Below are 27,190 nucleotides of genomic sequence, written 5' to 3'. Positions count from 1 at the left end.
ACACTCACATTCACACCTACGGTCAATTTAGAGTCACCAGTTAACCTAACCTGCATGTCTTTGGACTGTGGGGAAAACTTCAGTGGTGCTTGAAAGTTCGTGAACCCTTTAGAATTTTCTATATTTCTGCATAAATATGACCTAAAATATCAGATTTTTCACACAAGTCCTAAAAGTAGATAAAAAGAACCCAGTTTAAAAAATGAGACGAAATTATTATACTTGGCCATTTATTTATTGAGGAAAATGATCCAATATTACATATCTGTGAGTGGCAAAAATAGGTGAACCTTTGCTTTCAGTCTCTGGTGTGACCCCCTTGTGCAGCAATAACTACAACTAAACGTTTCCGGTAACTGTTGATCAGTCCTGCACACCGGCTTGGAGGAATTTTAGCCCATTCTTCTGTACAGAACAGCTTCAAGTCTGGGATGTTGGTGGGTTTCCTCACATGAACTGCTTGCTTCAGGTCGTTCTGCAACATTTCAGTTGGATTAAGGTCAGAACTTTGACTTGGCCATTCCAAAACATTAACTTTATTCTTCTTTAACCATTCTTTGGTAGAATGACTTGTGTGCTTAGGGTCGTTGTCTTGCTGCATGACCCACCTTCTCTTGAGATTCAATTCATGGACAGATGTCCTGATATTTTCCTTTAGAATTCACTGGTATAATTCAGCATTCATTGTTCCATCAATGATAGCAAGCCGTCCTGGCCCAGATGCAGCAAAACGGGCCCAAACCATGATACTACCACCACCATGTTTCATAGATGGGATAAGGTTCTTATGCTGGAATGCCATGTTTTCCTTTCTCCAAACATAACACTTCTCATTTAAACCAAAAAAGTTCTATTTTGGTCTCATCCAGCCACAAAACATTTTGCCAATCTTTAGCAAAATGCAGATGAGCAGCAATGTTCTTTAGCAATCTTTACCAAACTGAAGAGGAGCAGCAATGTTCTTTTTGGAGAGCAGTGGCTTTCTCCTTGCAACCCTGCCATGCACACCATTGTTGTTCAGTGTTCTCCTGATGGTGGACTCATGAACATTAACATTAGCCAATGTGAGAGAGGCCTTCAGTTGCTTAGAGGTTACCCTGGGGTCCTTTGTGACCTCACCGACTGTTACATGCCTTGCTCTTGGAGTGATCTTTGTTGGTTGACCACTCCTGGGGAGGGTAACAATGGTCTTGAGTTTCCTCCATTTGTACACAATCTGTCTGACTGTGGATTGGTGGAGTCCAAACTCTTTAGAAATGGTTTAGTAACCTTTTCCAGCCTGATGAGCATCAGCAACACTTTTTCTGAGGTCCTCAGAAATCTCCTTTGTTCATGCCATGATACACTTCCACAAACGTGTTGTGAAGATCAGACTTTGATAGATCCCTGTTCTTTAAATAAAACAGGGTGCCCACTCACACCTGATTGTCAAATTAACTGCTAATCCTAGAGGTTCACATACTTTTGCCACTCACAGATATGTAATATTGGATCATTTTCCTCAATCAATAAATGACCAAGTATAATATTTTTGTCTCATTTGTTTAACTGGGTTCTCTTTATCTACTTTTAGGACTTGTGTGAAAATCTGATGATGTTTTAGGTCATATTTATGCAGAAATATAGAAAATTCTAAAGGGTTCACAAGCTTTCAAGCACCACTGTAAATTAGCTGTCTAGTTCATGCTCCAGGACTAGAACTGGAAACCTGTTCCCTCCAGTGCTACTCTTTTTACCTTACGTTACTATATGTCAAGGCTCCAGTAAGAGGTTTTGATTCCTTGACAGGTTAGAATCACTGATCTGTCCACTGGAGGAACATATTGCGGAAATGAGCTGTTTATGGCAACCCAGGAGTGGGCGTTGAGCGCTGACAATTACAACGTCATTTCCGGTTTGAAGAACCACAGAAGGCAAAATGGAAGGAAGCAATAGTGATGAGTTGGATACTCGGCTTCAAGCGCTGGAAAAGCGTGTGTATGGTGAACGGAGGCAAAGTAATAAGCCAGTTAAGGTACTGTGGTTTTGGGAATTGTGAAAATGTAAATATTTATGCGACGATTTGTTTTGGTGGTTAGCAGTCATTGGTTAGCTGCATGTCCCTAGTTAGCCATCGAGCTGGTCCTCTCCAGTCCCAGTGTACCTTTTAATGGTCGTTTAATAGAGCGAGCTGCGGGAAATGGCCATACTGTGTTTGATATAACGCTGTATTTCCTGCAGTATATGTTGTCATACAGTTTAATCACTGATAACAAGCGTTTTAAATATATTATATTGACCTACTGGACTGTCCGGGTGTGGCACAGCTGCACTTCTGTAAATGAACGTGTGGGCAGTGTTAAAGTGCATGTCATGTCATGTCATGTCTTGAGCTACATAATAATAATAATAATAATAATAATAATAATATGCATAACATTCTCATTAAATTGTATACCGTTAGCTGTGTTGTGCTGTCTACTTTAGCCAGCAGCTATTAGCCAAGTCAAGAAGGCTGTACTATCATTCCTTTACATCATATAAAGAAAATAACGGACTGCAGTTGTCATGAATAGTTTTGCACTCAAGTTTCCATCATCTCATCTCATTATCTCTAGCCGCTTTATCCTGTTCTACAGGGTCGCAGGCAAGCTGGAGCCTATCCCAGCTGACTACGGGCGAAAGGCGGGGTACACCCTGGACAAGTCGCCAGGTCATCACAGGACTGACACATAGACACAGACAACCATTCACACTCACATTCACACCTATGGTCAATTTAGAGTCACCAGTTAACCTAACCTGCATGTCTTTGGACTGTGGGGGAAACCGGAGAACCCGGAGGAAACCCACGGGGAGAACATGCAAACTCTGCACAGAAAGGTCCTCGCCGGCCACGGGGCTCGAACCCAGACCTTCTTGCTGTGAGGCGACAGCGCTAACCACTACACCACCGTGCCGCCAAGTTTCCATCAATGAAGAGTTATAACATCAGCGAAACTGACTTCATGTTAAAACTGTTAATGTTATAGTCATGTTGCCCAAATGAGGATGGGTTCCCTTTTGAATCTGGTTCCTCTCAAGGTTTCTTCCTCATGTCATCTGAGGGAGCTTTTTCCTTGCCGTGGGCTTGCTCATTGGGGATAGATTAGGGATAAAATTGGCTCATGTCTTGGGTCATTCAGATTCTGTAAAGCTGCTTTGGGACAATGTCTATTGTTAAAAGTGCTATACTGACTTGACTTGACCTTTAATCACAGATATAGTTTCCTCAGCATCATGGTGATGAGACAAGAGGATATAATATAACATAGTGATGTACAGTGTAATTGTCAATAAAGACAATCAATGCAGAGACATATAACTTTAATAGTTTTGACCAGCAGTATGTCTGTCAAGTGACTGATTATGTGTGGGGTAGGAAAATGGAATAAGATGTAATGAAATGATCACCAGGCATGTGTTTAAGTCTAATGGACAGTGAGAGTGTTTATGTATTTGGTGGACTTGCCTTGGATGCTCCGTAGCCTAATCTTCCAGATGAAGAGTGTGAACAGTCCATGCCAAGTGTGATAAGGATCCTTAATGGTGCTAGTTGTTAGCAGTAATCACACCTTTTCCCTGTTTCAGTGTGTTGAATCTTTGGCAAGGATAAATTCTGCCCTCGCAAACACAGCAAACAAGAGAGAACGTGTCAAGATTCTTCACAAGAAAAGTGAGCAAAGGCATATTTTTTACCCTTATAGATCCCATAAACCTACTGCACTACATTTGTTTGTTTTTATCTTTTCTGCTGTATCAGTTGAAGATCTGCTGAAGTATATAGATCCACAATTCACGGACTACATTGCTGTGCCAGATGCAATGAAACTGGAGTTTATCTTAGCAGGTTAGTAGTCTCTTTTTTTTTTTTTTTTTATTCTGTCAAACCTTGATGGTGTGTGTTGTACTATTGCTTTAGTGGCAATAATACCGAAGCAGTCTGGTGAATGTTGTGCACGTTATGCTCATCGGAACTCAGTCTCGTGCTGCTATTTGTACCACCACCATCATGTAATAAATAATTCCAGCTGATAAGTTCCAGAAGCTGCTTTTTTTTTTTTTTTTTTTTGTTGCCAACTGTATTTACCTTCCCCACAGCTGTCCATTTCTGTACTATTGTTTAGACCGAATTGCTTTTTATAGTGTGTATATTAGTCTGCAGTTCCTTTGTAAAGTTAACTCTACTCCTTAAAGCAGTTGCTACAGCCACCCTTGTATATGTATATACGGTTCACCCTTAGAACATATTTACAAGAAAAGTCATCAAATGTCGTCATGGTGCATACACGCCAGTGTCATATGTCGTTGTTATGGGATATACACGGGGTCGTCATTAAGGGGTAAAGAGTTAAAGACAACTTTGCCCTCCATCCACTTGTCCAACAGTGCATATTTAAAGTGATTGACATATTTGTGCATGTTTTTTAAACTAAATCTTTTTAATATTCTTTTTTTTTTTTAACTTTCTTTTAACTCACTGTGTTGATAGTTAAATGCTAATTAATAGCTAATAGTCACGCCTCTTTTTCCTCACATTATAGAGGAGGACTTCTTGCGCTCCCAGGCTGCTTTGCTTGAGCAGGTGAATACCCTGCAGCCTCTGCTGGATAGTCCGCATATTAAAGGTAAGAGGAGTTCTAATACCTATAGTATAAATGCATCTGTTGGTGAAACTGAAAACTAGTGATTAAATATACTGTCATGTGGTATAAACTTGGCTGTTGATTTCTAAAAGATGTCTTATAAGACAGTTGTCTTATTTTCTGCTTAGTTGCCCTTATGCACTGAGAGAGAATAAGGAGAATAACATGATCATATTTATACTTTGCAAACTTTATTTGCTGTGCACTTTAGAGACAAGTTTATAGTACACGATTCATTTTAAAGTGGTACTTATACAGTGGTGCTTGAAAGTTTGTGAACCTTGTCGAATTTTCTATATTTCTGCATAAATGTGACCTAAAACAACATCAGAGTTTTACACAAGTCCTAAAAGTAGATAAAGAGAACCCAGTTAAACAAATGAGATAAAAATATTATACTCGGTCATTTATTTATTGAGGAAAATGATCCAATATTACATACCTGTGAGTGGCAAAAGTATGTGAACCTCTAGGATTAGCAATTAATTTGAAGGTGAAATTAGAGTCAGGTGTTTTCAATCAATGGGATGACAATCAGGTGTGAGTGGGCACCCTGTTTTATTTAAAGAACAGGGATCTATCAAAGTCTGATCTTCACAACATGTTTGTGGAAGTGTATCATGGCACGAACAAAGGAGATTTCTGAGGACCTCAGAAAAAGCGTTGCTGATGCTCATCAGGCTGGAAAAGGTTACAAAACCATCTCTAAAGAGTTTGGACTCCACCAATCCACAGTCAGACAGATTGTGTACAAATGGAGGAAACTCAAGACCATCGTTACCCTCTCCAGGAGTGGTCGACCAACAAAGATCACTCCAAGAGCAAGGCATGTAATAGTCGGCGAGGTCACAAAGGACCCCAGGGTAACTTCTAAGCAACTGAAGGCCTCTCTCACATTGGCTAATGTTCATGAGTCCACCATCAGGAGAACACTGAACAACAATGGTGTGCATGGCAGGGTTGTAAGGAGAAAGCCACTGCTCTCCCAAAAGAACATTGCTGCTCATCTGCAGTTTGCTAAAGATCACATGGACAAGCCAGAAGGCTATTGGAAAAATGTTTTGTGGACGGATGAGACTAAAATAGAACTTTTTGGTTTAAATGAGAAGTGTTATGTTTGGAGAAAGGAAAACCCTGCATTCCAGCATAAGAACCTTATCCCATCCATGAAACGTGGTGGTGGTAGTATCATGGTTTGGGCCCATTTTGCTGCATCTGGGCCAGGACGGCTTACCATCATTGATGGAACAATGAATTCTGAATTATACCAGAGTTGAACCTGTTTTGTACAGAGGAATATGGTAAAATTCCTCCAAGCCGGTGTGCAGGACTGATCAACAGTTTAGTTTAGAAATGTTTAGTTGCAGTTATTGCTGCACAAGGGGGTCACACCAGATACTGAAAGCAGAGGTTCATATACTTTTGCCACTTACAGATATGTAATATTGGGTCATTTTCCTCAATAAATAAATGACCAAGTATAATATTTTGTCTCATTTGTTTAACTGGGTTCTCTTTATATACTTTTAGGACTTGTGTGAAAATCTGATGATGTTTTAGGTCATTTATCTAGAAATATAGAAAATTCTAAAGGGTTCACAAACTTTCAAGCACCACTGTACATTGCAAAATTATCTATATGCTTTGATGTAATGCTTTTTAAATTATTTAAATATCTATTGTTAAGCATAGGTTTTAAAGCTGTGCTGTTTGTTATTGCCATATTTTCCTCTCTAAGTATTTATTAGTTTTTTTATATAAAAAGCATATGTAACTGATGGAATGTCTTTGTTTTACATCAAGTTTAATTTAAAAATTTTCTCTCTGCTGCTTGATTTAACACAGCTGTTCCAGAGCTATCTACCAAAGTGCAACGTCTGTCTCAAATTCACATCAGTCAGCAGGTAAAACATGGGTCATTTTGTACACTTTTCCCAACACAAGCTGCAAGATTTTGAGTATTTCAATCTGATTGGTTCTTTGCACTAATATGTATCTGCACATTCTAACACACCCTTTGTCATTTGAAATGACAATGAACTTTTTGAAAAAAGATGGTCACTGTAAAACTTCCAGTAAAAACCTAAATGGTATTCTACTTTTGAGTGTTTTGTTAAACAGTCTATTGATGCATAAACGTGGTTGGGAGGTTGCACTGTCAGTCAAACAGCTTCCCTTGGTGAAAGTACCAGACTTGCTAGCTTAAGCTAGAGATCTGGCCTGTGAGACTAGGTGCCACTCCCTTTTACCTTTTATATAAATGTATTTTGTTCTTGATAATTGCAGCAGCACTGACCATAGCTATTCCTAAAGTGACACAAGTTAAGTTTTAAACTGAATAAACACCCTAGATACTGTTTATGGTGCCGATTTTATTACTTCATAGCCATCCTTATTGCTTCATAATTTTATTGGTCTCCCTTATCCTCCTTTATGAACAGCATAAATTTAATATATTCCTTTATTGGTATCAAATGTTTTTCTCAATCCTGATTCTACTTTACAGGACCAAAATGAAGCGTTATCTGCAGATGTGAAAAGGCTGTTTGAAGAATACAACAAAATGGTATCCTTCATTACACAAAGCTCTCTTTGTTAATGCTAGGTTGTTGTGTTCTAAATGTGAAAAGGGGCTTTCCCTTGTGCGTGGTTCCAGTTATCCTTATACAGTACTCATGTGGTTAGAGTGCCTCTGTTATAAACTACTTGTTTATTTGACTGTCAGTGGTTTAAAGCTTGAATGTGTAAAGATACTTCCTTAACAATTGCCCAGATGTTTCTGTTGTCTAAACAGTTTACCCAGTGGGATGAAACCCTGAGGAAGCTGGAAGCACCCAAACAAGTCCAACTAACTGATTAGTAAATTAAAGCTTAATTTTAGACACCAAGTTATTCATGCCATTTTTCTTCTTGTGTTGTACATATGTTCCTTATTAGCTTATGATGATTTTGCAACTGTTTAACATTATTTTCAATGATGTATTGCACCTAAAGCATGCAGTCATTGATGTACCCTACATTATTAGCTTGAGTAATAAAGTATAAATATTATCCCCTTATGTTGTCATTTCATATTTATTATATACTACTTGTGTATTAATAAATTGCTCCAAATGGCTAATATGAAATGCTACATAGGTATGCTTAAAGGTCTTGTATTAAAAGTTGCATTAAATATTTCTTTTCACATCTTTGTATGAATCAAATGTTTTTTTTAGGAGGGCACTTTTATCTACTATGTAAACTTGGCTGCAATCTCCAGAAAATAAGTTTTCTTTATTTTAAAAAGGATTGATTTTCATGTTATGACTATACTCACTGGCCACTTTATTAGGAACACCCATACAGCTGCTGTTTTATGCAGTTATCTAATCAGCCAACCCCTTGACAGCAGCACAATGCATAAAATCATGCAGATACAAATCAAGAGCTTCAGTTAATCTTCACTTTAAACATCAGAATGGGAAAAATTGTGATCACTGTGGCATGGGTGTTGGTGCCAGATGGACTGGTTTGAGTATTTCAGAAATTGCTGATGATCTGGGTTTTCCACACACAACAGTCTCTAGAATTTACACAATGGTGTGGACAAACAAACAATACTGAGTGACAGTTCTGTGGGTGGAAACGCCTTGTTGGTAAGAGAGGTCAGAAGAAAATGGCTAGGTTGGTTTGAGCTGCCAGGAGGGATAGAGTAACTCATATATAATCACTCTTTACAACTGTGGTGAGCAGAAAAGCATCTCAGCATGCAACAGCAGAAGACTACATTGGGTTCCACTCCTGCCAGCCAAGAACAGATCTTAGAACCAAGAACACATTCCTATTAAAGTGGCCAGTGAATGTATAAATAAAAGTTGCATTTATATAGCACCTTTCTCAGACTCAATGTTGTTTTACATAGGTCAAAGAAAACAACACACACAAGTTGTTAAAGAGTGGCAAGTTTATGCAGTGGTGGTGGAGGAGGAGAAGTGTTCATGAAACAGAAAGGTTTTGAGATGAATTGTTTTGCTGTTTTCCTTCTCATGTGATGCCAGGTGCTTGTACTCCTAAATATAATAACTTTGATTATGTAACATTGTGATTCAGTCAATGTAACAAAATTATAAAAGAGGAAAAATAATGGAACTGTGGTTCATGGACCCCACTTTTAGAACCACGGACATAAAACATCTGCACGCAATTGTAGGATCAACAAATGCAATTTGGTACATGTTAAAGAATGCTTTGTTCTACAAATAAAGGTAAAACACACAGGTTACACATGCATTCATTGAGGATGAAAGTAAAGGCCTAAACCAATGAAAATGTGTGTATTATCACAAATTTCCAACATATCTCTTTTGTAACCTGGTATCTTTATTTCTGAGGATGTAGGGTCAAATTATTATATTATACGCATGTAACCTGATGTCATATTTCACATAATCATGCAGTTTTCTACAATCATGGATCAGCTCTTAATACATTATAAAAAGTAGCCCATCTCAGATTTGACATAATGATAACAGCAGGGTAAATCCCAAGGTGTGGCTCTGCGCTGTGACCCAAACATTACTTCTAATACCCAGAAGGAATAATATGTTATGTGCTACTTCCAACAATGCTGCATTCTACTATGGTTCACGGTTTATCAGAAAAGACGAGCAGTTTTAATTCACATTTCAGTACGCTGTGTAAAACCCTTCCTCATTTTAAACAGGACACAAGATGGCGTCTGTCCTCGCAGAGCTGCTAGGAGGCGGAGCTTCTCAATACAAACTGACCAATGAGAGCAGGCGGCTGGGCGAGGTGGCGATTTTGAACGCTGAACAAAACAGTTTTTCCTGGTGCTTCATTCGCGGATTACAGGATAATCAGAGATACGACACAAATACAGGTTTTGTGAAGTTTTCCAGTAGAAGTGGCGGTAAGTTATATACTTGTTATATTAGTATCAGCTATGTTAGGATCAGAGTTTAACGCTGTTATTGTTGCTTTGACTATGTTCGGTAGTGTTATAGTTTCTAACGTTACTGTATGCTAGCTAACTTAGCTTCCAAGCTAACTAGCAATATCGTATCACTGTGTTTTTAGCTCGTTCACTATTTGTTATTGGATTTTTTTTTTATTACATCGTCTAGTTTTGCTCCAAATGGTTGTTTCGGTGACCATTAGTATCCCTAGTTTTATTGTAATGTCAGGATTCAGTACTGGGATAATGCCAGCTTCAGAGTTTTACTATACAGATAAGATCTGCCCTGTATTTATAGCTGAACATGTGTCTGTGAATCAGAACGCCTGTTAATGTTACTGGTGTCACTGGTGGAATTTATTTTGCTGTAGTGAAAGCAGGGTGTGTGTCTCTCTCTCTCTTTAGGCATGGATGAGGAAGAGAACACTGACCGGAAGTTACAGATTGCCATGCTCTATCAGAAGCTGGAGAAGATAAAGAGATACTACAATGATGGTTGGTTATTTGTTTATTTATTTATGAATGATTTACAGTACGGTGCAAATGTCTTAGGCACATGCAAAGGAATGGTGTAAAGATGACTTCAGAAACAATGAAAATAAATCTTTGCACTTAAAATAAAAATACTACAATGTGCAGTAAACAGTAATAAACTAAATAGTCAGTATTCGGTGTGATGACACTTTGCCTTTTTCTTAGATAGTAGTCGTATGTACAACTTAGGACTGCATCTAAAATCACTGGTACCCCTCTCCAATCCCTGGAACAGATATAGAATAGAATGCCTTTGTCACTATACACATGTACAATGAGATTAAAAGCAACTCCAATTACGGTGCAAACAGCATAAAGTATAAAATATGCAATAAAAAAAGGGTGGCGGCACGGTGGTGTAGTGGTTAGCGCTGTCGCCTCACAGCAAGAAGGTCCTGGGTTCGAGCCCCATGGCCGGCGAGGGCCTTTCTGTGCGGAGTTTGCATGTTCTCACCGTGTCCGCGTGGGTTTCCTCCGGGTGCTCCGGTTTCCCCCACAGTCCAAAGACATGCAGGTTAGGTTAACTGGTGACTCTAAACTGACCGTAGGTGTGAATGTGAGTGTGAATGGTTGTCTGTGTCTATGTGTCAGCCCTGTGATGACCTGGCGACTTGTCCAGGGTGTACCCCGCCTTTTGCCCGTAGTCAGCTGGGATAGGCTCCAGCTTGCCTGCGACCCTGTAGAAGGATAAAGCGGCTAGAGATAATGAGATGAGATGAGAAAAAAGGGTGCTATGTATAGTGTTGTGTTCCACATTATGGAGTGGGGTATTGCATATTATAAGTATTGCACACGGAGAGTCCGGGTATTGCACATTATAAGTATTGCACAGTGAGAGTTAGACTATAAAGTCAGTGCATATTCAAGTTCAGGGTGGTTATGGCTTTTGGAAAGAAGCTGCCAGGCTGAGAAACAGAGCCACAAAGATTAGGACTGACTGCAATCATCCTGGACAATGTCTTTCTGACACTTTTCCCTCTGGCAGGCTTAGGGTCATAGTCACGTACAGCAAGACACCAAAATAGCTTCTTTCCCAGGGCTGTAAAAGCTCTGCTGGAGGCCTGATCCGGATTTGGACTCTCACTCTGCGCCTTAGAAGAAGAAGAAACCTTTATTTGTCACATGCACACTTCAAGCACAGTGAAATTCATCCTCTGCATTTAACCCATCTGAAGCAGTGAACACACACGTGTGTGCACACACACCCAGAGCAGTGGGCAGCCACACTAGAGCGCCCGGGGAGCAGTCAGGGGTTAGGTACCTTGCTCAAGGGCACTTCAGCCCAAGGCCGCCCCACGTCAACCTAACTGCATGTCTTTGGACTGTGGGGGAAACCGGAGCACCCAGAGGAAATCCACACAGACACGGTGAGAACATGCAAACTCCACACAGAAAGGCCCTCGCTGGCTGCTGGGTTCGAACCCGGAACCTTCTTGCTGTAAGGCAACCGTGCTAACCACTACACCACCGTCCTGCCCCATACAATGGAGCCAAACACCTTACTGTGTTTGGCTCCATTGTATAATTACATACTGTAATTTATACTACTGCTTATATGCCAATGCTGCTTTTTAAAAGGTTATTATTTACAACCCCGATTCCAAAAAAGTTGGGACAAAGCACAAATTGTAAATAAAAACGGAATGCAATGATGTGGAAGTTTCAAAATTCCATATTTTATTCAGAATAGAACATAGATGACATATCAAATGTTTAAACTGAGAAAATGTATGTATCATTTAAAGAGAAAAATTAGGTGATTTTAAATTTCATGACAACAACACATCTCAAAAAAGTTGGGACAAGGCAATGTTTTCCACTGTGAGACATCCCCTTTTCTCTTTACAACAGTCTGTAAACGTCTGGGGACTGAGGAGACAAGTTGCTCAAGTTTAGGGATAGGAATGTTAACCCATTCTTGTCTAATGTAGGATTCTAGTTGCTCAACTGTCTTTGGTCTTTTTTGTCGTATCTTCCATTTTATGATGCGGCAAATGTTTTCTATGGGTGAAAGATCTGGACTGCAGGCTGGCCAGTTCAGTACCCGGACCCTTCTTCTACGCATCCATGATGCTGTAATTGATGCAGTATGTGGTTTGGCATTGTCATGTTGGAAAATGCAAGGTCTTCCCTGAAAGAGACGTCGTCTGGATGGGAGCATATGTTGCTTTAGAACCTGGATATACCTTTCAGCATTGATGGTGTCTTTCCAGATGTGTAAGCTGCCCATGCCACACACACTAATGCAACCTTATACCATCAGAGATGCAGGCTTCTGAACTGAGCGCTGATGACAACTTGGGTCGTCCTTCTCCTCTTTAGTCCGAATGACACAGCGTCCCTGATTTCCATAAAGAACTTCAAATTTTGATTTGTCTGACCACAGAACAGTTTTCCACTTTGCCACAGTCCATTTTAAATGAGCCTTGGCCCAGAGAAGACGTCTGCGCTTCTGGATCATGTTTAGATACGACTTCTTCTTTGAACTATAGAGTTTTAGCTGGCAACGGCGGATGGCACGGTGAATTGTGTTCACAGATAATGTTCTCTGGAAATATTCCTGAGCCCATTTTGTGATTTCCAATACAGAAGCATGCCTGTATGTGATGCAGTGCCGTCTAAGGGCCCGAAGATCACAGGCACCCCGTATGGTTTTTCGGCCTTGACCCTTACGCACAGAGATTCTTCCAGGTTCTCTGAATCTTTTGATGATATTATGCACTGTAGATGATGATGTGTTCAAACTCTTTGCAGTTTTACACTGTCGAACTCCTTTCTGATATTGCTCCACTATTTGTCGGTGCAGAATTAGGGGGATTGGTGATCCTCTTCCCATCTTTACTTCTAGCCGCTGCCACTCCAAGATGCTCTTTTTATACCCAGTCATGTTAATGACCTATTGCCAATTGACCTAATGAGTTGCAATTTGGTCCTCGAGCTGTTCCTTTTTTGTACCTTTAACTTTTCCAGCCTCTTATTGCCCCTGTCCCAACTTTTTTGAGATGTGTTGCTGTCATGAAATTTCAAATGAGCCAATATTTGGCATGAAATTTCAAAATGTCTCACTTTCGACATTTGATATGTTGTCTATGTTCTATTGTGAATACAATGAGTTTTTGAGATGTGTAAATTATTGCATTCCGTTTTTATTTACAATTTGTACTCTGTCCCAACTTTTTTGGAATCAGGGTTGTATTTATTTTATTGATATGCTGCTGTGATTTGAGCCCTCAAACAGCGTTTCGTTGTATAGTAATGTGGAATGACAATAAAGAATCTATCTAACTTATGCAGAATTATACAGTAATTACAAACCCAGCAGCCTTCATTATGTGTGTGGGTTTTTTTAATGTGATGTTTTCTTTACTGACATCCAAGCATTTTTTTTTTCCTCTAACTTTTTTTTTTTCTTAAGTTATGTTTGGAAATCTACATGTTTGTACTGACTCAATTCATAAAATAAATATCTATAACAAAATTTGTATAAAAAAATAGGGTGCCTAAGACTGTTAGTCTTCCTGTTAGACCAGCTTCTTCTCTGAGACTTTAGCAGTTTTTCAGTAATGACTTGTTTCCTTTCTTGCAGATGACACAGACAACATTAATCAGATCATCAGTTCCAATTCACCAGATACATGTCATATGTTTTTGACTAACCTGGAAAAGAAAGGCAATCCCCAGTCAGATCCTACTCTCCTCTCCAAATTAATGGATTGCTACACCCGGGTTTTCTCAAGCATGCCACTAGGAAAACACAGCCAGAATTTAAGCTATGCAAGGATGCTGGTCAGATTCGCAGAGCTTAAAGCGTAAGTCTCGGACATATTCTGTTCTTTCACAGCTACACTTTAAATAGACACAAGTACCACTAGCAACTGAATATTCATCTTATTTTTTATTTTTAAAAACCCACAGAATCCAAGATGTCACTGATGCCCGGGATAGTTTTGACATAGCAAGATCCCACTGCAAGGATTTTGCCTTTGTCCATATAGCGTGTGCTCAGTTTGAGCTTTTACAAGGTGAGGAGACATGAATTACTGATGTAGTCCTTAAAACTCTCTTATTGCCTCAAAGTTTTTGAATAAGATTTTGAATTCATAAAGATAATGTGAAAAGTGTGAAACTACTTTCATTCATGAATTAGAATTTGAGATTATTCTTTATTTTAATCTGAGCATGATAACTGTAAAGTTGTTGAGCTGTGGTTTTTGCACCATAAATTTGAGGGGAGCCAGAATTTTTGCTGGATAAACACAGCAGGGATTGCAGGCAGGCCTTTTAAAATATTTAAATCTAATAATCAGTTTCATTTGTTTATATTGGCCTTCATGTAGTATTTACAGTTAGGTCCATAAATATTTGGACAGAGACATTTTTCTAATTTTGGTTCTGTACATTACCACAATGAATTTTGAACAAAACAATTCAGATGCAGGCGGCACGGTGGTGTAGTGGTTAGCGCTGTCGCCTCACAGCAAGAAGGTCCGGGTTCGAGCCCCGTGGCCGGCGAGGATCTTTCTGTGCGGAGTTTGCATGTTCTCCCCGTGTCCGCATGGGTTTCCTCCGGGTGCTCCGGTTTCCTCCACAGTCCAAAGACATGCAGGCTAGGTTAACTGGTGACTCTAAATTGACCGTAGGTGTGAATGTGAGTGTGAATGGTTGTCTGTGTCTATGTGTCAGCCCTGTGATGACCTGGCGACTTGTCCAGGGTGTACCCCGCCTTTCGCCCGTAGTCAGCTGGGATAGGCTCCAGCTTGCCTGCAACCCTGTAGAACAGGATAAAGCGGCTAGAGATAATGAGATGAGATGAGAATTCAGATGCAGTTGAAGTTCAGACTTTCAGCTTTAATTCAGTGGGCTGAACAAAAATGATTGCATAAAAATGTGAGGAACTAAAGCATTTTTAAACACAATCCCTTCATTTCAGGGGCTCAAAAGTAATTGGACAAATTAAATAATTGTAAATAAAATGTTCATTTCTAATACTTGGTTGAAATCCCTTTGTTGGCAATGACCGCCTGAAGTCTTGAACTCATGGACATCACCAGACACTGTGTTTCCTCCTTTTTAATGCTCTGCCAGGCCTTTACTGCAGCGGTTTTCAGTTGCTGTTTGTTTGTGGGCCTTTCTGTCTGAAGTTTAGTCTTTAACAAGTGAAATGCATGCTCAATTGGCTTGAGATCAGGTGACTGACTTGGCCATTCAAGAACATTCCACTTCTTTGCTTTAATAAACTCCTGGGTTGCTTTGGCTTTGTTTTGGGTCATTGTCCATCTTTATTATGAAATGCCGACCAATCAGTTTGGCTGCATTTGGCTGGATTTGAGCACACAGTATGTCTCTGAATACCTCAGAATTCATCCGGCTGCTTCTGTCCTGTGTCACATCATCAATAAACACTAGTGACCCAGTGCCACTGGCAGCCATGCATGCCCAAGCCATCACGCTGCCTCTGCCATGTTTTACAGATGATGTGGTATGCTTTGGATCATGAGCTGTACCACGCCTTCGCCATACTTTTTTCTTTCCATCATTCTGGTGGAGGTTGATCTTGGTTTCATCTGTCCAAAGAATGCTCTTCCAGAACTGTGCTGGCTTTTTTAGATGTTTTTTAGCAAAGTCCAATCTAGCCTTTTTATTCTTGAGGCTTATGAGTGGCTTGCACCGTGCAGTGAACCCTCTGTATTTACTTTCATGCAGTCTTCTCTTTATGGTAGATTTGTATATTGATACGCCTACCTCCTGGAGAGTGTTGTTCACTTGGTTGGCTGTTGTGAAGGGGTTTCTCTTCATTCTGCAATCATCCACTACTGTTGTCTTCTGTGGGTGTCCAGGTCTTTTTGCATTGATGAGTTCACCAGTGCTTTCTTTCTTTCTCAGGATGTACCAAACTGTACATTTTGCCACTCCTAATATTGTAGCAATTTCTCGGATGTTTTTTTTCTGTTTTCGCAGCTTAAGGATGGCTTGTTTCACCTGCATAGAGAGCTCCTTTGACCGCATGTTTTCTTCACAGCAAAATCTTCCAAATGCAAGCACCACACCTCAAATCGACTCCAGGCCTTTTATCTGCTTAATTGAGAATGACATAACGAAGGAATTGTCCACACCTGCCCATGAAATAGCCTTTGAGTCAATTGTCCAATTACTTTTGGTCCCTTTTAAAAACGGGGTGGCAAAGGTTAAGGAGCTGAAACTCCTAAACCCTTCATTCAATTTTAATGTGGATACCCTCAAATGAAAGCTGAAAGTCTGGACTTTATGTCCATTATATAACTATAACTTGAATATGTTTCAGTAAACAGGTAAAAAAACCAAAATTTGTCAGTGTCCAAATATATATGGACCTAACTGTATATGCAAAACATATCTTGCCTCCATTCTCATAACCAACAGGCGATGTAAAGAAAAGTGCCTCGATTCTTCAGCAGGCGATTGAAGTGGGCGCTAAGCCGTGGGACACGCTGGAAACTGCAGTGCAGAATCTAAAACTGGGTAAATGTCAACTCGTTTCCCAAGAGGATAAAGAGAATATTGCAGGTTGGTTTTTAAAATATTTTTTACTCAGCATATGCAGTTTATTGTTCTGGTTTTTGTTATTTTATTTGTACATGTTCTATAAGTGTTTTATTTATTGACACATGGAATTTTTGAATAATGAGAAAAGTGTTGATTTTTAGTGACTGAAAAGCCACAAGAACCCATAAAGAGCAACTTCCTGTCCAAAGGTGACTCCAGGAATTCTGATGGATCAGGTGACTTTCAGCTGGCCAGTGGCTTTTCACTGGGGTAGGAGACCAATCTAGATTATTAACGCATACAGTAATGCAATCCATTACGTAAATATTACATTATATTACAGTTACATTTGAAGACTACTTTTCAAATCTTTGGACTCATAGATCTGATCTGAAAAACAGCTCACCAGATGACCATGTTCTGGTCCGGAGGTCCAGCTCACAACGCAAAAGAACAGTTGCGATGGTAACTTTGGAAATGCTATTTGGTCTTTAAACTAGATCTTGACATACAGATGAAGAAACTAATTTTGTTTGCTTTTCCTTCGTAGCCTGGGAGGATTCCCATGGTACCCCTGTCTATTCCTGAAAATGAAAATATTGATAGTGTTTACAAACCTGAGGCTCCCAGCTATAGCAGTACTTTGTCGAGGTGAGAATCTTTCCATGTCTGTGTTATGCTGGTGGTAACTATCATATTATTTGTCAATAACGAAAAGCTGTTTTATCTGTAGGCCAACATATCGTTCGGGTGCCTTCACGCTTTCCTCTTCAAAGAAGAGTTCTGGAGATGGAGACTCTTATAACTACAGCCTGTTAAATCTGAAGGTATGGTAATTAAACATTCCCACTTCACTATTTTAAGGACTAGAGCTTGACATCAATGATTTAATTGTATTAAAGTTCTATGTCTGAACTACTCTTGAACTCCTTATATCTGTAAAAATTATACAATTATGTAATATTCTATATCGTTGTGTAGCCACTTGTTATTAGCCCAGAGCCACATCCTGGGGAGGACATTGTTGATGTGGACTCCATCACAGCACTTCTGCACAGACCAGAACGGAAAGGTACGGTTATCAGAATTGTTCCTGAGAGCCTAATGTTTGTCTTACTGGAGGGAAAATGCCGCCCTGATTTCTCAGGTTTTTTTTTTTTTTTCCTCATTCTTGATTTTACATTTGTTCATCCAATGATCTTGCCCCAGCACTTTTTCGTACTGTTGAGATTCTGATGTTTTGCTTTTCAGATACCATTGACTTTACTAGCCAGATAATGGGATTAAACTCTCCTGAGGCTTGCTATACCTATCTCACAGACCTGGAGAGGATCAATGACCCTCGTACAGATGCTGCTTTTCTCTCCAAGCTGTTGAGTTACTACTCTAAAGTGTTCACCAGGTTTCCTCTGGAACAGTATCATAAACTTGAAAGCTATGCACGGATACTGGTCAGATACGCGGAGTTAAAAGGGTGAGTAAATGGTAAAAGCGAAAAAGCTTAGTTAGCGTAATATAATGATGCATGATGAAGTCCTGGTTTTGGTTGCCCAGAAACTTAACCGATGAAGCTAAAATGTGGTAGTTACTGTAGCTGGTTAAGTACATTTAATACAGACAAAATGTCAGAACTTTTTAACTATGATCTCCTTATATTGCTAGAATAATATTAAATTGGGGCGAGTAGTTGTTGGGGGCTCTGCTGGCCACAGATGGCTGTGGCATCATCAGGCTTCAAACCTGCAATCTCCATATATACCTGCATGGTTCTGATTCTGAAAATAAATTCAGAACATGCATCCCAAACGAAAAAAACTTGTTTTGCAGAAGTCAGAAAGACTTTTGTGGTTGTTGATTCTACTTTTCGGCATTTAATGAATAGCCTGGACACTAGTGATTTGTCTAGCCCTGTGACATGATTTTTTGTTAATATTGTGCCATAGGACAGTTGATTTTTCTTAAATTTGATAATGACAGACTTTAATTCAGATATCATTTCTCATGTTTATGGCATTTGGTGGTGGCACGGTGGTGTAGTGGTTAGCGCTGTCGCCTCATAGCAAGAAGGTCCAGGTTTGAGCCCCGTGGCCGGCGAGGGCCTTTCTGTGCGGAGTTTGCATGTTCTCCCCGTGTCCGCGTGAGTTTCCTCCGGGTGCTCCGGTTTCCCCCACAGTCCAAAGACATGCAGGTTAGGTTAACTGGTGACTCTAAATTGACCGTAGGTGTGAATGTGAGTGTGAATGGTTGTCTGTGTCTATGTGTCAGCCCTGTGATGATCTGGTGACTTGTCCAGGGTGTACCCCGCCTTTCGCCCGTAGTCAGCTGGGATAGGCTCCAGCTTGCCTGCGACCCTGTAGAACAGGATAAAGCCGCTAGAGATAATGAGATGAGATGGCATTTGGCAGACACCTTTATCTAGAGTGACTTGCAGAAGTGCTTTGAAGTCTCTGTCAATAAATACATCCTCATGCTGGTTCACTAGGTCACGGACCAAGAATACCATCAGTCTAAAAACTGTTGGAAGTAATCTAGTAAGAAAAGCACACAGGCAACTTCTTTTTTTCTTATATATAAATAAAGTGCTAATTTAAGAAACATGCCAGTATGTAGACTGTCTACTCCAAGGGTGTCCAAACTTTTTTTTTTTTTCCTCTCCCCCTCCCAAAGGGGCTTATAGGCCACATCAAAATACTCAAGGGCTTTTTCCAAAATATTATTTTAGTGCTTAAATGTAGTGAAATTAATTTTAGTAGAAGAACTGCAGCAGGGTTTCACCTGACAGCTGTCGTTGTGACACACAAGGTGATTGTTCATAAACTCGTGCTTCGTTTTGGGGCGACTGACTGACCACTTTAGTTAAGGAATCTTTCAAGAATTCACAAAAAGGTTTTTCATGCTTAGTGGTTGGAACCATTGCCACTTATGGCCCTTTTCCACTACCCTTTTTCAGCTCACTTCAGCTCGCTTCAGCTCACTTCAGCCCGACACGGCTCGCGTTTCGACTACCAAAAACCAGCACGACTCAGCTCGTTTCAGCCCTGCTTAGCCCCTAAAACTCGCACCGTTTTGGAGTGGGGCTGAAGCGAGCCAAGCCGTGCCGAGTGAGGCTCGGGGCGTGAGCAGACACTCCCCTGTGCACTGATTGGTGAGGAGGAGTGTCCTCACATGCCCACACACGCCCCGCGAGCGCGCTGGGATCTGTAAACACCGCAAACCCGGAAGGAGAAGAATTACGAATTACGAGAATTTCTGAAGCCTTATGCGCCTCGCCTCATCTATACGCTCTTGCCAGTATCTGTCCGCGTTGTCGGTGACAACAAGCCACAGCACCAAGACCAGCCACACTAACGACTCCATGTTTATTGTTTACTATTCGGGTCGTGAGACTACCGCTTAAAAGCTCACTGATGTCACTGTTTGCGCTGCTCAACGACATCACGTGACGTCCACCCAGTTTCGCTAACTCCACCCAATGTGTCCACCCACTTCCAGCCAGCACGGTTCAGCGCGGTTGTAGTCGAAATGCAACTCCAACAGCCCCGCTCAGCCTGACTCAGCACGGCACGGCTCAGCCCGACTCAGCCGCGTTGGTAGTGGAAAAGCGGCATTATTAGCTCTCATAATGTTATGTGCCTTGCTTGTTCAGATAAAAAGTTGCTTCTGCCAGGATAACTCCTGCTGCTTCAGCTTCTTTCATCTTTTGAATATAATTTTACAATGCCCATTGTTTGCTTCATATTGTTTTATGATATTAAATACATAACATATTCTTAACATATGAGGGATTTGCTTTGGCTCTTGATGAATGATTCTTGTTTCCCCCTCTTTTGAAATCACCTTCTCACTTTTTAACTTTTGTATGTGTGTGTTTTTTTTTTAAAATGTATTTATTTTTCTTCTGTAGCCATGACTAAATATTATTTAGTTAATTAAAGGTAGACTGCCTTTCAGACTTTTCAAGTATAGATCATAAAAATAATTTTCTGTGACACCCAATTACTTTTGTTTAGTGGACCGAAAGCTACTGAATTTGAATCACAGACTTCCAATTTTATTAGTTTTTTTTTTTTTTCAATAGAACAATTAATGAATTTAGGGCCACATGGCCCTAAATGTTCCGCTTTCTTTTTTTTCCCTGCTTCACCATGATCCAGTTCAAGATACTGCATCATGTGGTGGGCTTTCCCTGTTCGTGCAAGGCATTGTGGGGTACAAATTTGAAATAGGAGAGAAAAATGGAGGACGTGAGTGTGCGAATGAAATGTGAAAGACCGACTACAGTAACAGAAAGTGAGAAGAAAAGACATTATGTTGCGAAGGAAAGGAAATGCAGGACCAAACTAATAAATATCGGCGGTCAGCGAGCACCTCTGTGTGATCAGCTGTTCATTTAGCGACAAAATGATGTAACTGTCAGTGCACGGTCAAGGTAAACCTGTAGATGGCGGTAATGCACCACTGTGGATGCCAGCTGCTGTAAAACCCAAAAGAAGAAGGTAAACCTGTGCGTGCGCACACGGACTTCCTCTGTCTGCTTGACTGTGCAAAGCAAGCGATTTCATGCACATTATTTGCTAGGGAATCCCCTCAAATGAAATAATTTCCCAGCCACAGAATGGCCTGGGTTGTTTTTTTGAGATATTACATATGTTCATTTATCACAATGACCTAATTTCAGACGGAACTAAATTTCACTGATTTTATGAAATCGAAAGGCCGTTTAGCTTTAATGTGCAGATGTAGTCAGAGAAAGAAAAGCATTTGCAATGTAGCTATCTAAACCTTCACAATCGGGTGAAAGAAACCACCTGAAGGCCACCGATCATACATTAAGAGAAGCAGTGTGCCAGTTAACATGTGTCCGCAGGCTACGTTTGGCCCTGAGGCCAGACATTGCTCTACTCTAAATCACCCCTAGCTGTGATTGAGTGTGTGAATGTTTGTATGGTGCCCTGCAATGGTCTGATGTTGTATTTGGTAGGAGTCCTGCCTCATTCCTAGTGTTCCTGGGATATGCATGTTATTATGAAATGGTTAATATTAACTGTTTAATAAAATCCAAAAGATCAATTTGTCTTTAAAGTTGTAATAATACATTGTTATACTGTTTTGTAGAATTGAGGATCCTGATGAAGCCGAAGATAATTTCATAATTGCCAGAGCAAACAGCAAAGTATTTGCCTTTGTTCATATCGCCCATGCTCAGTTTGAGCTCTCACAAGGTTGGTGTATGTTTGTGTGTGTGTGTGTGTGTTTTACATTTATGTATATACCTGCCATGTGCATCTCCAGTTATTTTTATATTGATTTTTCCCATATTCATTTTTGCAGGTAATAGTAAGAGAAGTGCTTCCATTCTGCAAAAGGCCCTAACAGCAAATGCAAAACCAACTGAACTTCTCCAGATGGCAATGAAGAATTTAAAGTCTGGAAAAACCCAGCTTCTCCCCACTGAAAATAAAGAGAATGTGACCGGTCAGTTATTTCATTATTTCAAATTATTCATAGCAAAGTGTTTATCAATTATTTGGCTAAAAGTTTGTGGATACCTGACAAAAGAAATCACACAGGTGTGAACATTCCATTCCTGATTTAGTCCCTTTGCTATTATTATAATAACCTCCACTCTTCTGGGAATGCTTTCCACTAGATTTTGGAGTACAGCTATAGGAATTTGCTCATTCAGCCACAAGAGCATTAGTGAGGTCGGGCATTGATGTCGGGTGAAGAGGCCTGGGACCCAGTCAGCATTCTAATTCATGCCCAAGGTGTTCAGTGGGGTTGAGGTCAGGGCTTTGTGCAGGCCACTCAAGTTCTTCTGCACTTCTTCTTCTTCTAGCTGCTCCCATTAGGGATCGGCACAGAGGATCATCCTTCCCAATTGATGATCCACATATTTGATTTGGCATAGGTTTTTACACCGGATGCCCTTCCTGATGCAACCCTCCCCAATCTATCTGGACTTGGGACAGGCACGAAGTATGCACTGGCTTGTGTAACCCCAGTGGCTGGGTATCCAAGTTTTTCTGCACCAACTTTCGCAAACCATGTCTTCATGGGACTTTGCTTGCTTTGTGCACAGGGGCATTTTCATACTAGAACAGGTTTGAACCCCTTTGTTCCAGTGAAGGGAAATTGTAATGTTACAGTATACAAAGACATCCTATATACAGTGGGGGGAAATAAGTATTCAAAATGGCAACTATTTTTCTTTTAAACATACATTTCCAATGCAGCTATTCACATGAAATGTTAAGCAGACATTTGATATTAATGCAATGAAAAGAAGAAAAAGAAATCGTAATATTCCAATCCATAAAAACGTTATGCGGAATGACTGAGGAAAAATGTATTGCGCACGTTAACTGAAATTTATTTAATACTTGTTGAAGTCGTTGTTGCAATGACAGCTTCAAGATGCTTCCTGTATGAAAAACTAATCTCTCAGTGTTTCGATGGGATTTTGTTTCATTCGTCTACAGTCTTTTAAATGAAATGGTGAATCATGATCTTCAGTTTGTTCTACAAATTTTCTATTGGGTTTAAGTGTGGTGATTTGACTGATTTCCAACAACTTCTTGTGGGACCGGCTGTATGATTCTAATTAGCACAGGTAGGGGAACTACACTCTCTGGCCATTTTAATAGGAACTTGTTCTTGATTCCTGTTCTTGGCTGCAGGAGTGGAACCCAATGTGGTCTTCTGCTGTTGCATGCCGAGATACTTTTCTGCTCACCACTGTTGTAAAGAGTTGCTATGAGTTACTGTATCCTTCCTGGCAGCTCGAACCAATCTGGCCATTTTCCTCTGACCTCTCTTATCAACAAGGCGTTTCCATCCACAGAACTGTTGCCCGCTCAACATTTTTTGTTTTTCGCACCACTCTGTGTAAACTCTAGAGACTGGTGTGTGTGTGTGTGTGAGAGAGAGAGAAAATGGCAGGACATCAGTAGTTTCTGAAATACTCAAACCAATCCATCTGGCACCAACACCCATGCCACACTGAAAGTCACAGATCACAATTTTTCCCATTCTGATGTTTGAAGTGAAAAACATTTTTGTGAACATGATTTTATGCATCAAGCTGCTGTTAAGGGATGAGATAACTGCATAAAAAAGCAGGCGTATGGGTGTGCCTAATAAAGTGGCTGGTGAGTGTAATTAGTGCAACCAATTAGCTGGATTTCTTAGGCTGCTTTCAGACTGTTAGCCTAAATCTTGTGTGAGGTGTAGTGTGTATGTGTGCAGTCCCCCCCCCCCCCCCCCCCCCCCGCATATCCCATCTGAATCCGATCTTCTTGATTGACTGTCCGTGTTGTATATTGTAAGATCTGTGTGTCAGTCCTCATTTTCAGTCTTATTTAAATTGATTACTATGGTCATGACATTGCCCCCAGAAGTAATAATGACATTGTGCCTGAAAGTAGTAGTAGTAGTTTACATAAACAAACCAAAATAGAGGGTAATGAAATGGGCTTGCTCATTTACTGTATGGCAATGTGGAGACGCTGCACAGGTTTTAGAAAAATAATGAGACCGCGTCCGAACCTAAGGAGGCTTGCATACTCTGCTTTAATTTGTGTACCACCAAACTAGCATGTTTCCTGGGCATGTGATGCGATGCGATTCATGAACTTTACATGGTGTCAAAAGCCATAGGCGTTTATTTAAAAAAAAAAACCACCCTGAAATCCAGTCGGAGCAGTCTGACTTAAATAGATTTATAAAAGTGCTATTTGAATCATATTTCAAACAACATATGAATGTGGTTTGAAATAGATTTGTAAAAAACGGATCTCCTGTCTTTTTTTTTTTTTTTTTTTTTTTTTGGGCTGTTCTGACTTGCTACATCTGATCGGATTCTAATCGGATATGCACAGTAATTGGATTTGGACTGACAGTCTGAACATAGCCTTACTGTGTTCAAAACCTTTTCCATCCATCCATCCATCCATCCATCCTGCGTTCCGCTTTATTGCACATAACATTTTTATGGATTGGAATACTAATAATTTCTTTATTGAGTAGACTCGGGAGATAAAGCGGAAGAGTGCCTCTGCTTGCTGACATGTTGTGCAGAGGCATGGCTTCCAGGTGTCATGTCCACTAAATTTAACACAACGTGATGCCCTTGTGCAATCCGGTCTAATGGCCTAACAAGGTCCATAGCAATTCTTTCAAAAGGGACATAGATTTTTGGGAGCGGGCACAATGCCAGTGCCATGCTGGATTTCCCCTGTGCCTTGCTACTGCAGGACCTATCCATAAGCAGTTTCTTCACTAATGCCTGAAACCCTGTCCAGTTTCTCCCCCACATTAGTGGACGGGTGAGGCGAGGACTAACCGCTACTACCTCTTTGCCCGGTCTTGGTGGGTACAGATGGTTCCATCTGTGGAGAGGGGGGATTTAATGGAGACATTGGACTGGAAGGAAAAGGGAGTGAGGGAAAACAGGAAGGGGCTGAGAGAACCTGGGTTTGGGGATCTGGCTTCAGGTGAATTGGCCCCGGTTTCTGTGGTGCAGGGAAAGAGGGAGGGTGGAAAGAAGCAAAGGAAGGATGAGAGTAAGGGAGAGCTGCATATTGTGATTTAACAAGGGACATGTTTATAGTTAATTTAAGAAGGAATTCCTTTTTTTTTTTTTTTTTTTTTAACATTTTAGACCTTGCATGAACAGTTGGCCTAACTAGAATAGACCGTGTCAGTGCTCTGAAAGTACTGCTCTGAAAGTATTACAGCACAACTATAGTCTGAGCTTAATAGTGATCATGTGTTAGTGTGCACATATTTATACAGGGCTTCCTGAAGACCAACTAATGTGTTTTGAAAAAGTGCAGTTTTGCACAACATTAGTAGAGAGCTCAGTGTCAGTTTGTGTCTTTTTATATTACAGATGTAGCAGGTGCTTCCAGTGATGGAAGAAGTAAAGAGGAGGAGAATCCACTGAGGAGTTCCACAAATAAAGCACAGCCTAAACCATGCATTATGGACAGTTTGCCTGAATGGAAGATTTCTGCAAGTGTCAGACAAGCTTCTCCAGAGGTGTGACTATTACTAGCTTTAGGGCCTTTTCATTTCAAGTATTTTGTTTAGTAATGTATATACTCATAGTATTACCATAAATACACTACTTCTCGTGTTGTAAAACTGGCCTTTATTTATTTATTTATTTATTTATTTGTGACTATTATAGGAACATAAGCGTGCTGTAGATCCCCTTCCCACTCCACGTCCTCTTCAGTCACTAAGAACTCCCTCAGCTGTCTCTGTTCCATCCAGGATAAACCCAGTCATTAGCTTTCAGACACCCAACTACAAAGACTCTCAGGCAAACAGGTCAAGACACCACATGAGCTTATGGATTCAAATGGATATTTCATCTACTTGGGGTTTTAAACTGACTAATCTTTCTTCTTCTCTAGTTTTGTTACACCTGTAGTGAAACAGAGACCAGCTGTTGTATCTCTTCCATCTCAGAGGGTCAGCCACGCTCAGTTACCCTGCACCCCACAGAGTCAGGCATCATTTCTCCAGCAGACACCACAGGTAAAGAAATGGGGATCCATACATCTATGTCATTTGAATTTTTACACCAGAAATACTTGAGTTTGCATGGGTTTGAACATGTATAAGAACAGGTTTAACACCTGTTTTATTGATTATCAATACTTCTACAGGCTTAAGCTAGTTCATGTATAAATAACTTGAAGAATAAAATCTGTACACATTTGACTTTGTTTATTCGTTTACTTTAACAAGAATAATGACACAAGCATTTTGGATTTAAGCCTTCATCAATGTGTCCCCAACCATAAACGCGCTTCCTTTTTATCCCCCGCTGGCTGAAAGGCCCGAAGAGGGATTATGTTGTGGCGACATTCGTCCGTCTGTCTGTCCGTCCTGGGAAGGGTACTCCCCTTCTGAAATCAACTCCTCTCACAATTTTTGGAGGAATTTCATGAAATTTGACAGGATTCTTTGACAGGATATGAGTAATACACACATTGCAATTTCATTCAATTCAGTCGCATTTTACCAGCGTTATGGCCCTTGATTACCAAACTTGTACTTTGACAATTTCATGAGGGTGTGCTTATCTTCTGAAATTAACTCCTCTTGCAATTCTTGGGTAATTTCATGAAACTTGGCAAAAGGCTTTGTTACCTCCGCCAAGGAGGTTATGTTTTCGGTAGCGTTGATTTGTTTGTTTGTTGGTTTGTCGGTTAGCAACATTACGGAAAAAGTTATGAACAGATTGCTCTGAAATTTTTTCCAGAGGTGTGACTGGGCACAAGTAACAATCCATTAAATTTTGACGGTGATCCGGCTCACCTTCTGGATCCCAGAATTTTTTTAAAGGATTCTTGGCGGAGGTCTGCGCTCTCCGAGTGCTTTTCTAGTTTATATGTTGGTAATACGCACATTGCAATTTAGAACTAGGCCAAAGTAGAACTACAAGCCTGCTTTGACTGCACTGATTGGAGTGTTTTTGAGGCTGCAACTTCAGACCTGC

The 27,190-nt window shown here is 40.4% G+C and overlaps 2 protein-coding genes across 3 annotated transcripts in view; both read left to right on the top strand.

The window, feature by feature from the left end:
• The first annotated feature begins 1,897 nt into the window (after positions 1 to 1,897).
• Positions 1,898 to 7,855, top strand: dctn3 (dynactin 3 (p22)). Its single transcript, XM_060920675.1, has 7 exons — positions 1,898 to 2,014; positions 3,610 to 3,694; positions 3,782 to 3,868; positions 4,563 to 4,646; positions 6,510 to 6,568; positions 7,171 to 7,230; positions 7,438 to 7,855. Exons 1-7 carry the CDS (start codon positions 1,919 to 1,921, stop codon positions 7,522 to 7,524), a joined length of 558 nt encoding a protein of 185 aa, XP_060776658.1. The 5' UTR covers positions 1,898 to 1,918; the 3' UTR covers positions 7,525 to 7,855.
• Positions 7,856 to 9,469: 1,614 nt separating this feature from the next.
• The window catches only part of ttk (ttk protein kinase), a 35,079-nt gene continuing 17,358 nt past the window's right edge, over positions 9,470 to 27,190 (top strand). The window contains exons 1-16 of one of the 2 annotated variants that reach the window (XM_060922309.1): positions 9,470 to 9,576; positions 10,027 to 10,116; positions 13,742 to 13,964; positions 14,071 to 14,177; positions 16,555 to 16,698; positions 16,839 to 16,947; positions 17,079 to 17,142; positions 17,228 to 17,328; positions 17,411 to 17,504; positions 17,659 to 17,749; positions 17,929 to 18,151; positions 21,793 to 21,899; positions 22,009 to 22,152; positions 25,571 to 25,719; positions 25,871 to 26,013; positions 26,100 to 26,223. In XM_060922309.1, the coding sequence (XP_060778292.1) occupies positions 10,029 to 10,116; positions 13,742 to 13,964; positions 14,071 to 14,177; positions 16,555 to 16,698; positions 16,839 to 16,947; positions 17,079 to 17,142; positions 17,228 to 17,328; positions 17,411 to 17,504; positions 17,659 to 17,749; positions 17,929 to 18,151; positions 21,793 to 21,899; positions 22,009 to 22,152; positions 25,571 to 25,719; positions 25,871 to 26,013; positions 26,100 to 26,223 (1,911 nt within the window). In that variant the 5' untranslated portion in view covers positions 9,470 to 9,576; positions 10,027 to 10,028. Of the gene's footprint in view, positions 9,577 to 10,026; positions 10,117 to 13,741; positions 13,965 to 14,070; positions 14,178 to 16,554; positions 16,699 to 16,838; positions 16,948 to 17,060; positions 17,143 to 17,227; positions 17,329 to 17,410; positions 17,505 to 17,658; positions 17,750 to 17,928; positions 18,152 to 21,792; positions 21,900 to 22,008; positions 22,153 to 25,570; positions 25,720 to 25,870; positions 26,014 to 26,099; positions 26,224 to 27,190 lie in introns of both variants that reach the window. The other variant, XM_060922308.1, reaches the window with a different exon arrangement.

Source organism: Neoarius graeffei, chromosome 5 (genome assembly GCF_027579695.1).
Source record: "Neoarius graeffei isolate fNeoGra1 chromosome 5, fNeoGra1.pri, whole genome shotgun sequence".
Taxonomy (NCBI): domain Eukaryota; kingdom Metazoa; phylum Chordata; class Actinopteri; order Siluriformes; family Ariidae; genus Neoarius; species Neoarius graeffei.
Note: the sequence above shows the minus strand (reverse complement) of the source record. Positions and strands in the feature narration are given on the sequence as shown.

Excerpts from the sequence above, each read along its gene's own strand:
- dctn3 (XM_060920675.1), top strand. The coding sequence starts at position 1,919 with ATGGAAGGAAGCAATAGTGATGAGTTGGATACTCGGCTTCAAGCGCTG. Across the intron at positions 3,869-4,562 it reads ACTGGAGTTTATCTTAGCAG|AGGAGGACTTCTTGCGCTCC; the intron begins GTTAGTAGTCTC and ends CTCACATTATAG. Across the intron at positions 6,569-7,170 it reads AAATTCACATCAGTCAGCAG|GACCAAAATGAAGCGTTATC; the intron begins GTAAAACATGGG and ends TCTACTTTACAG.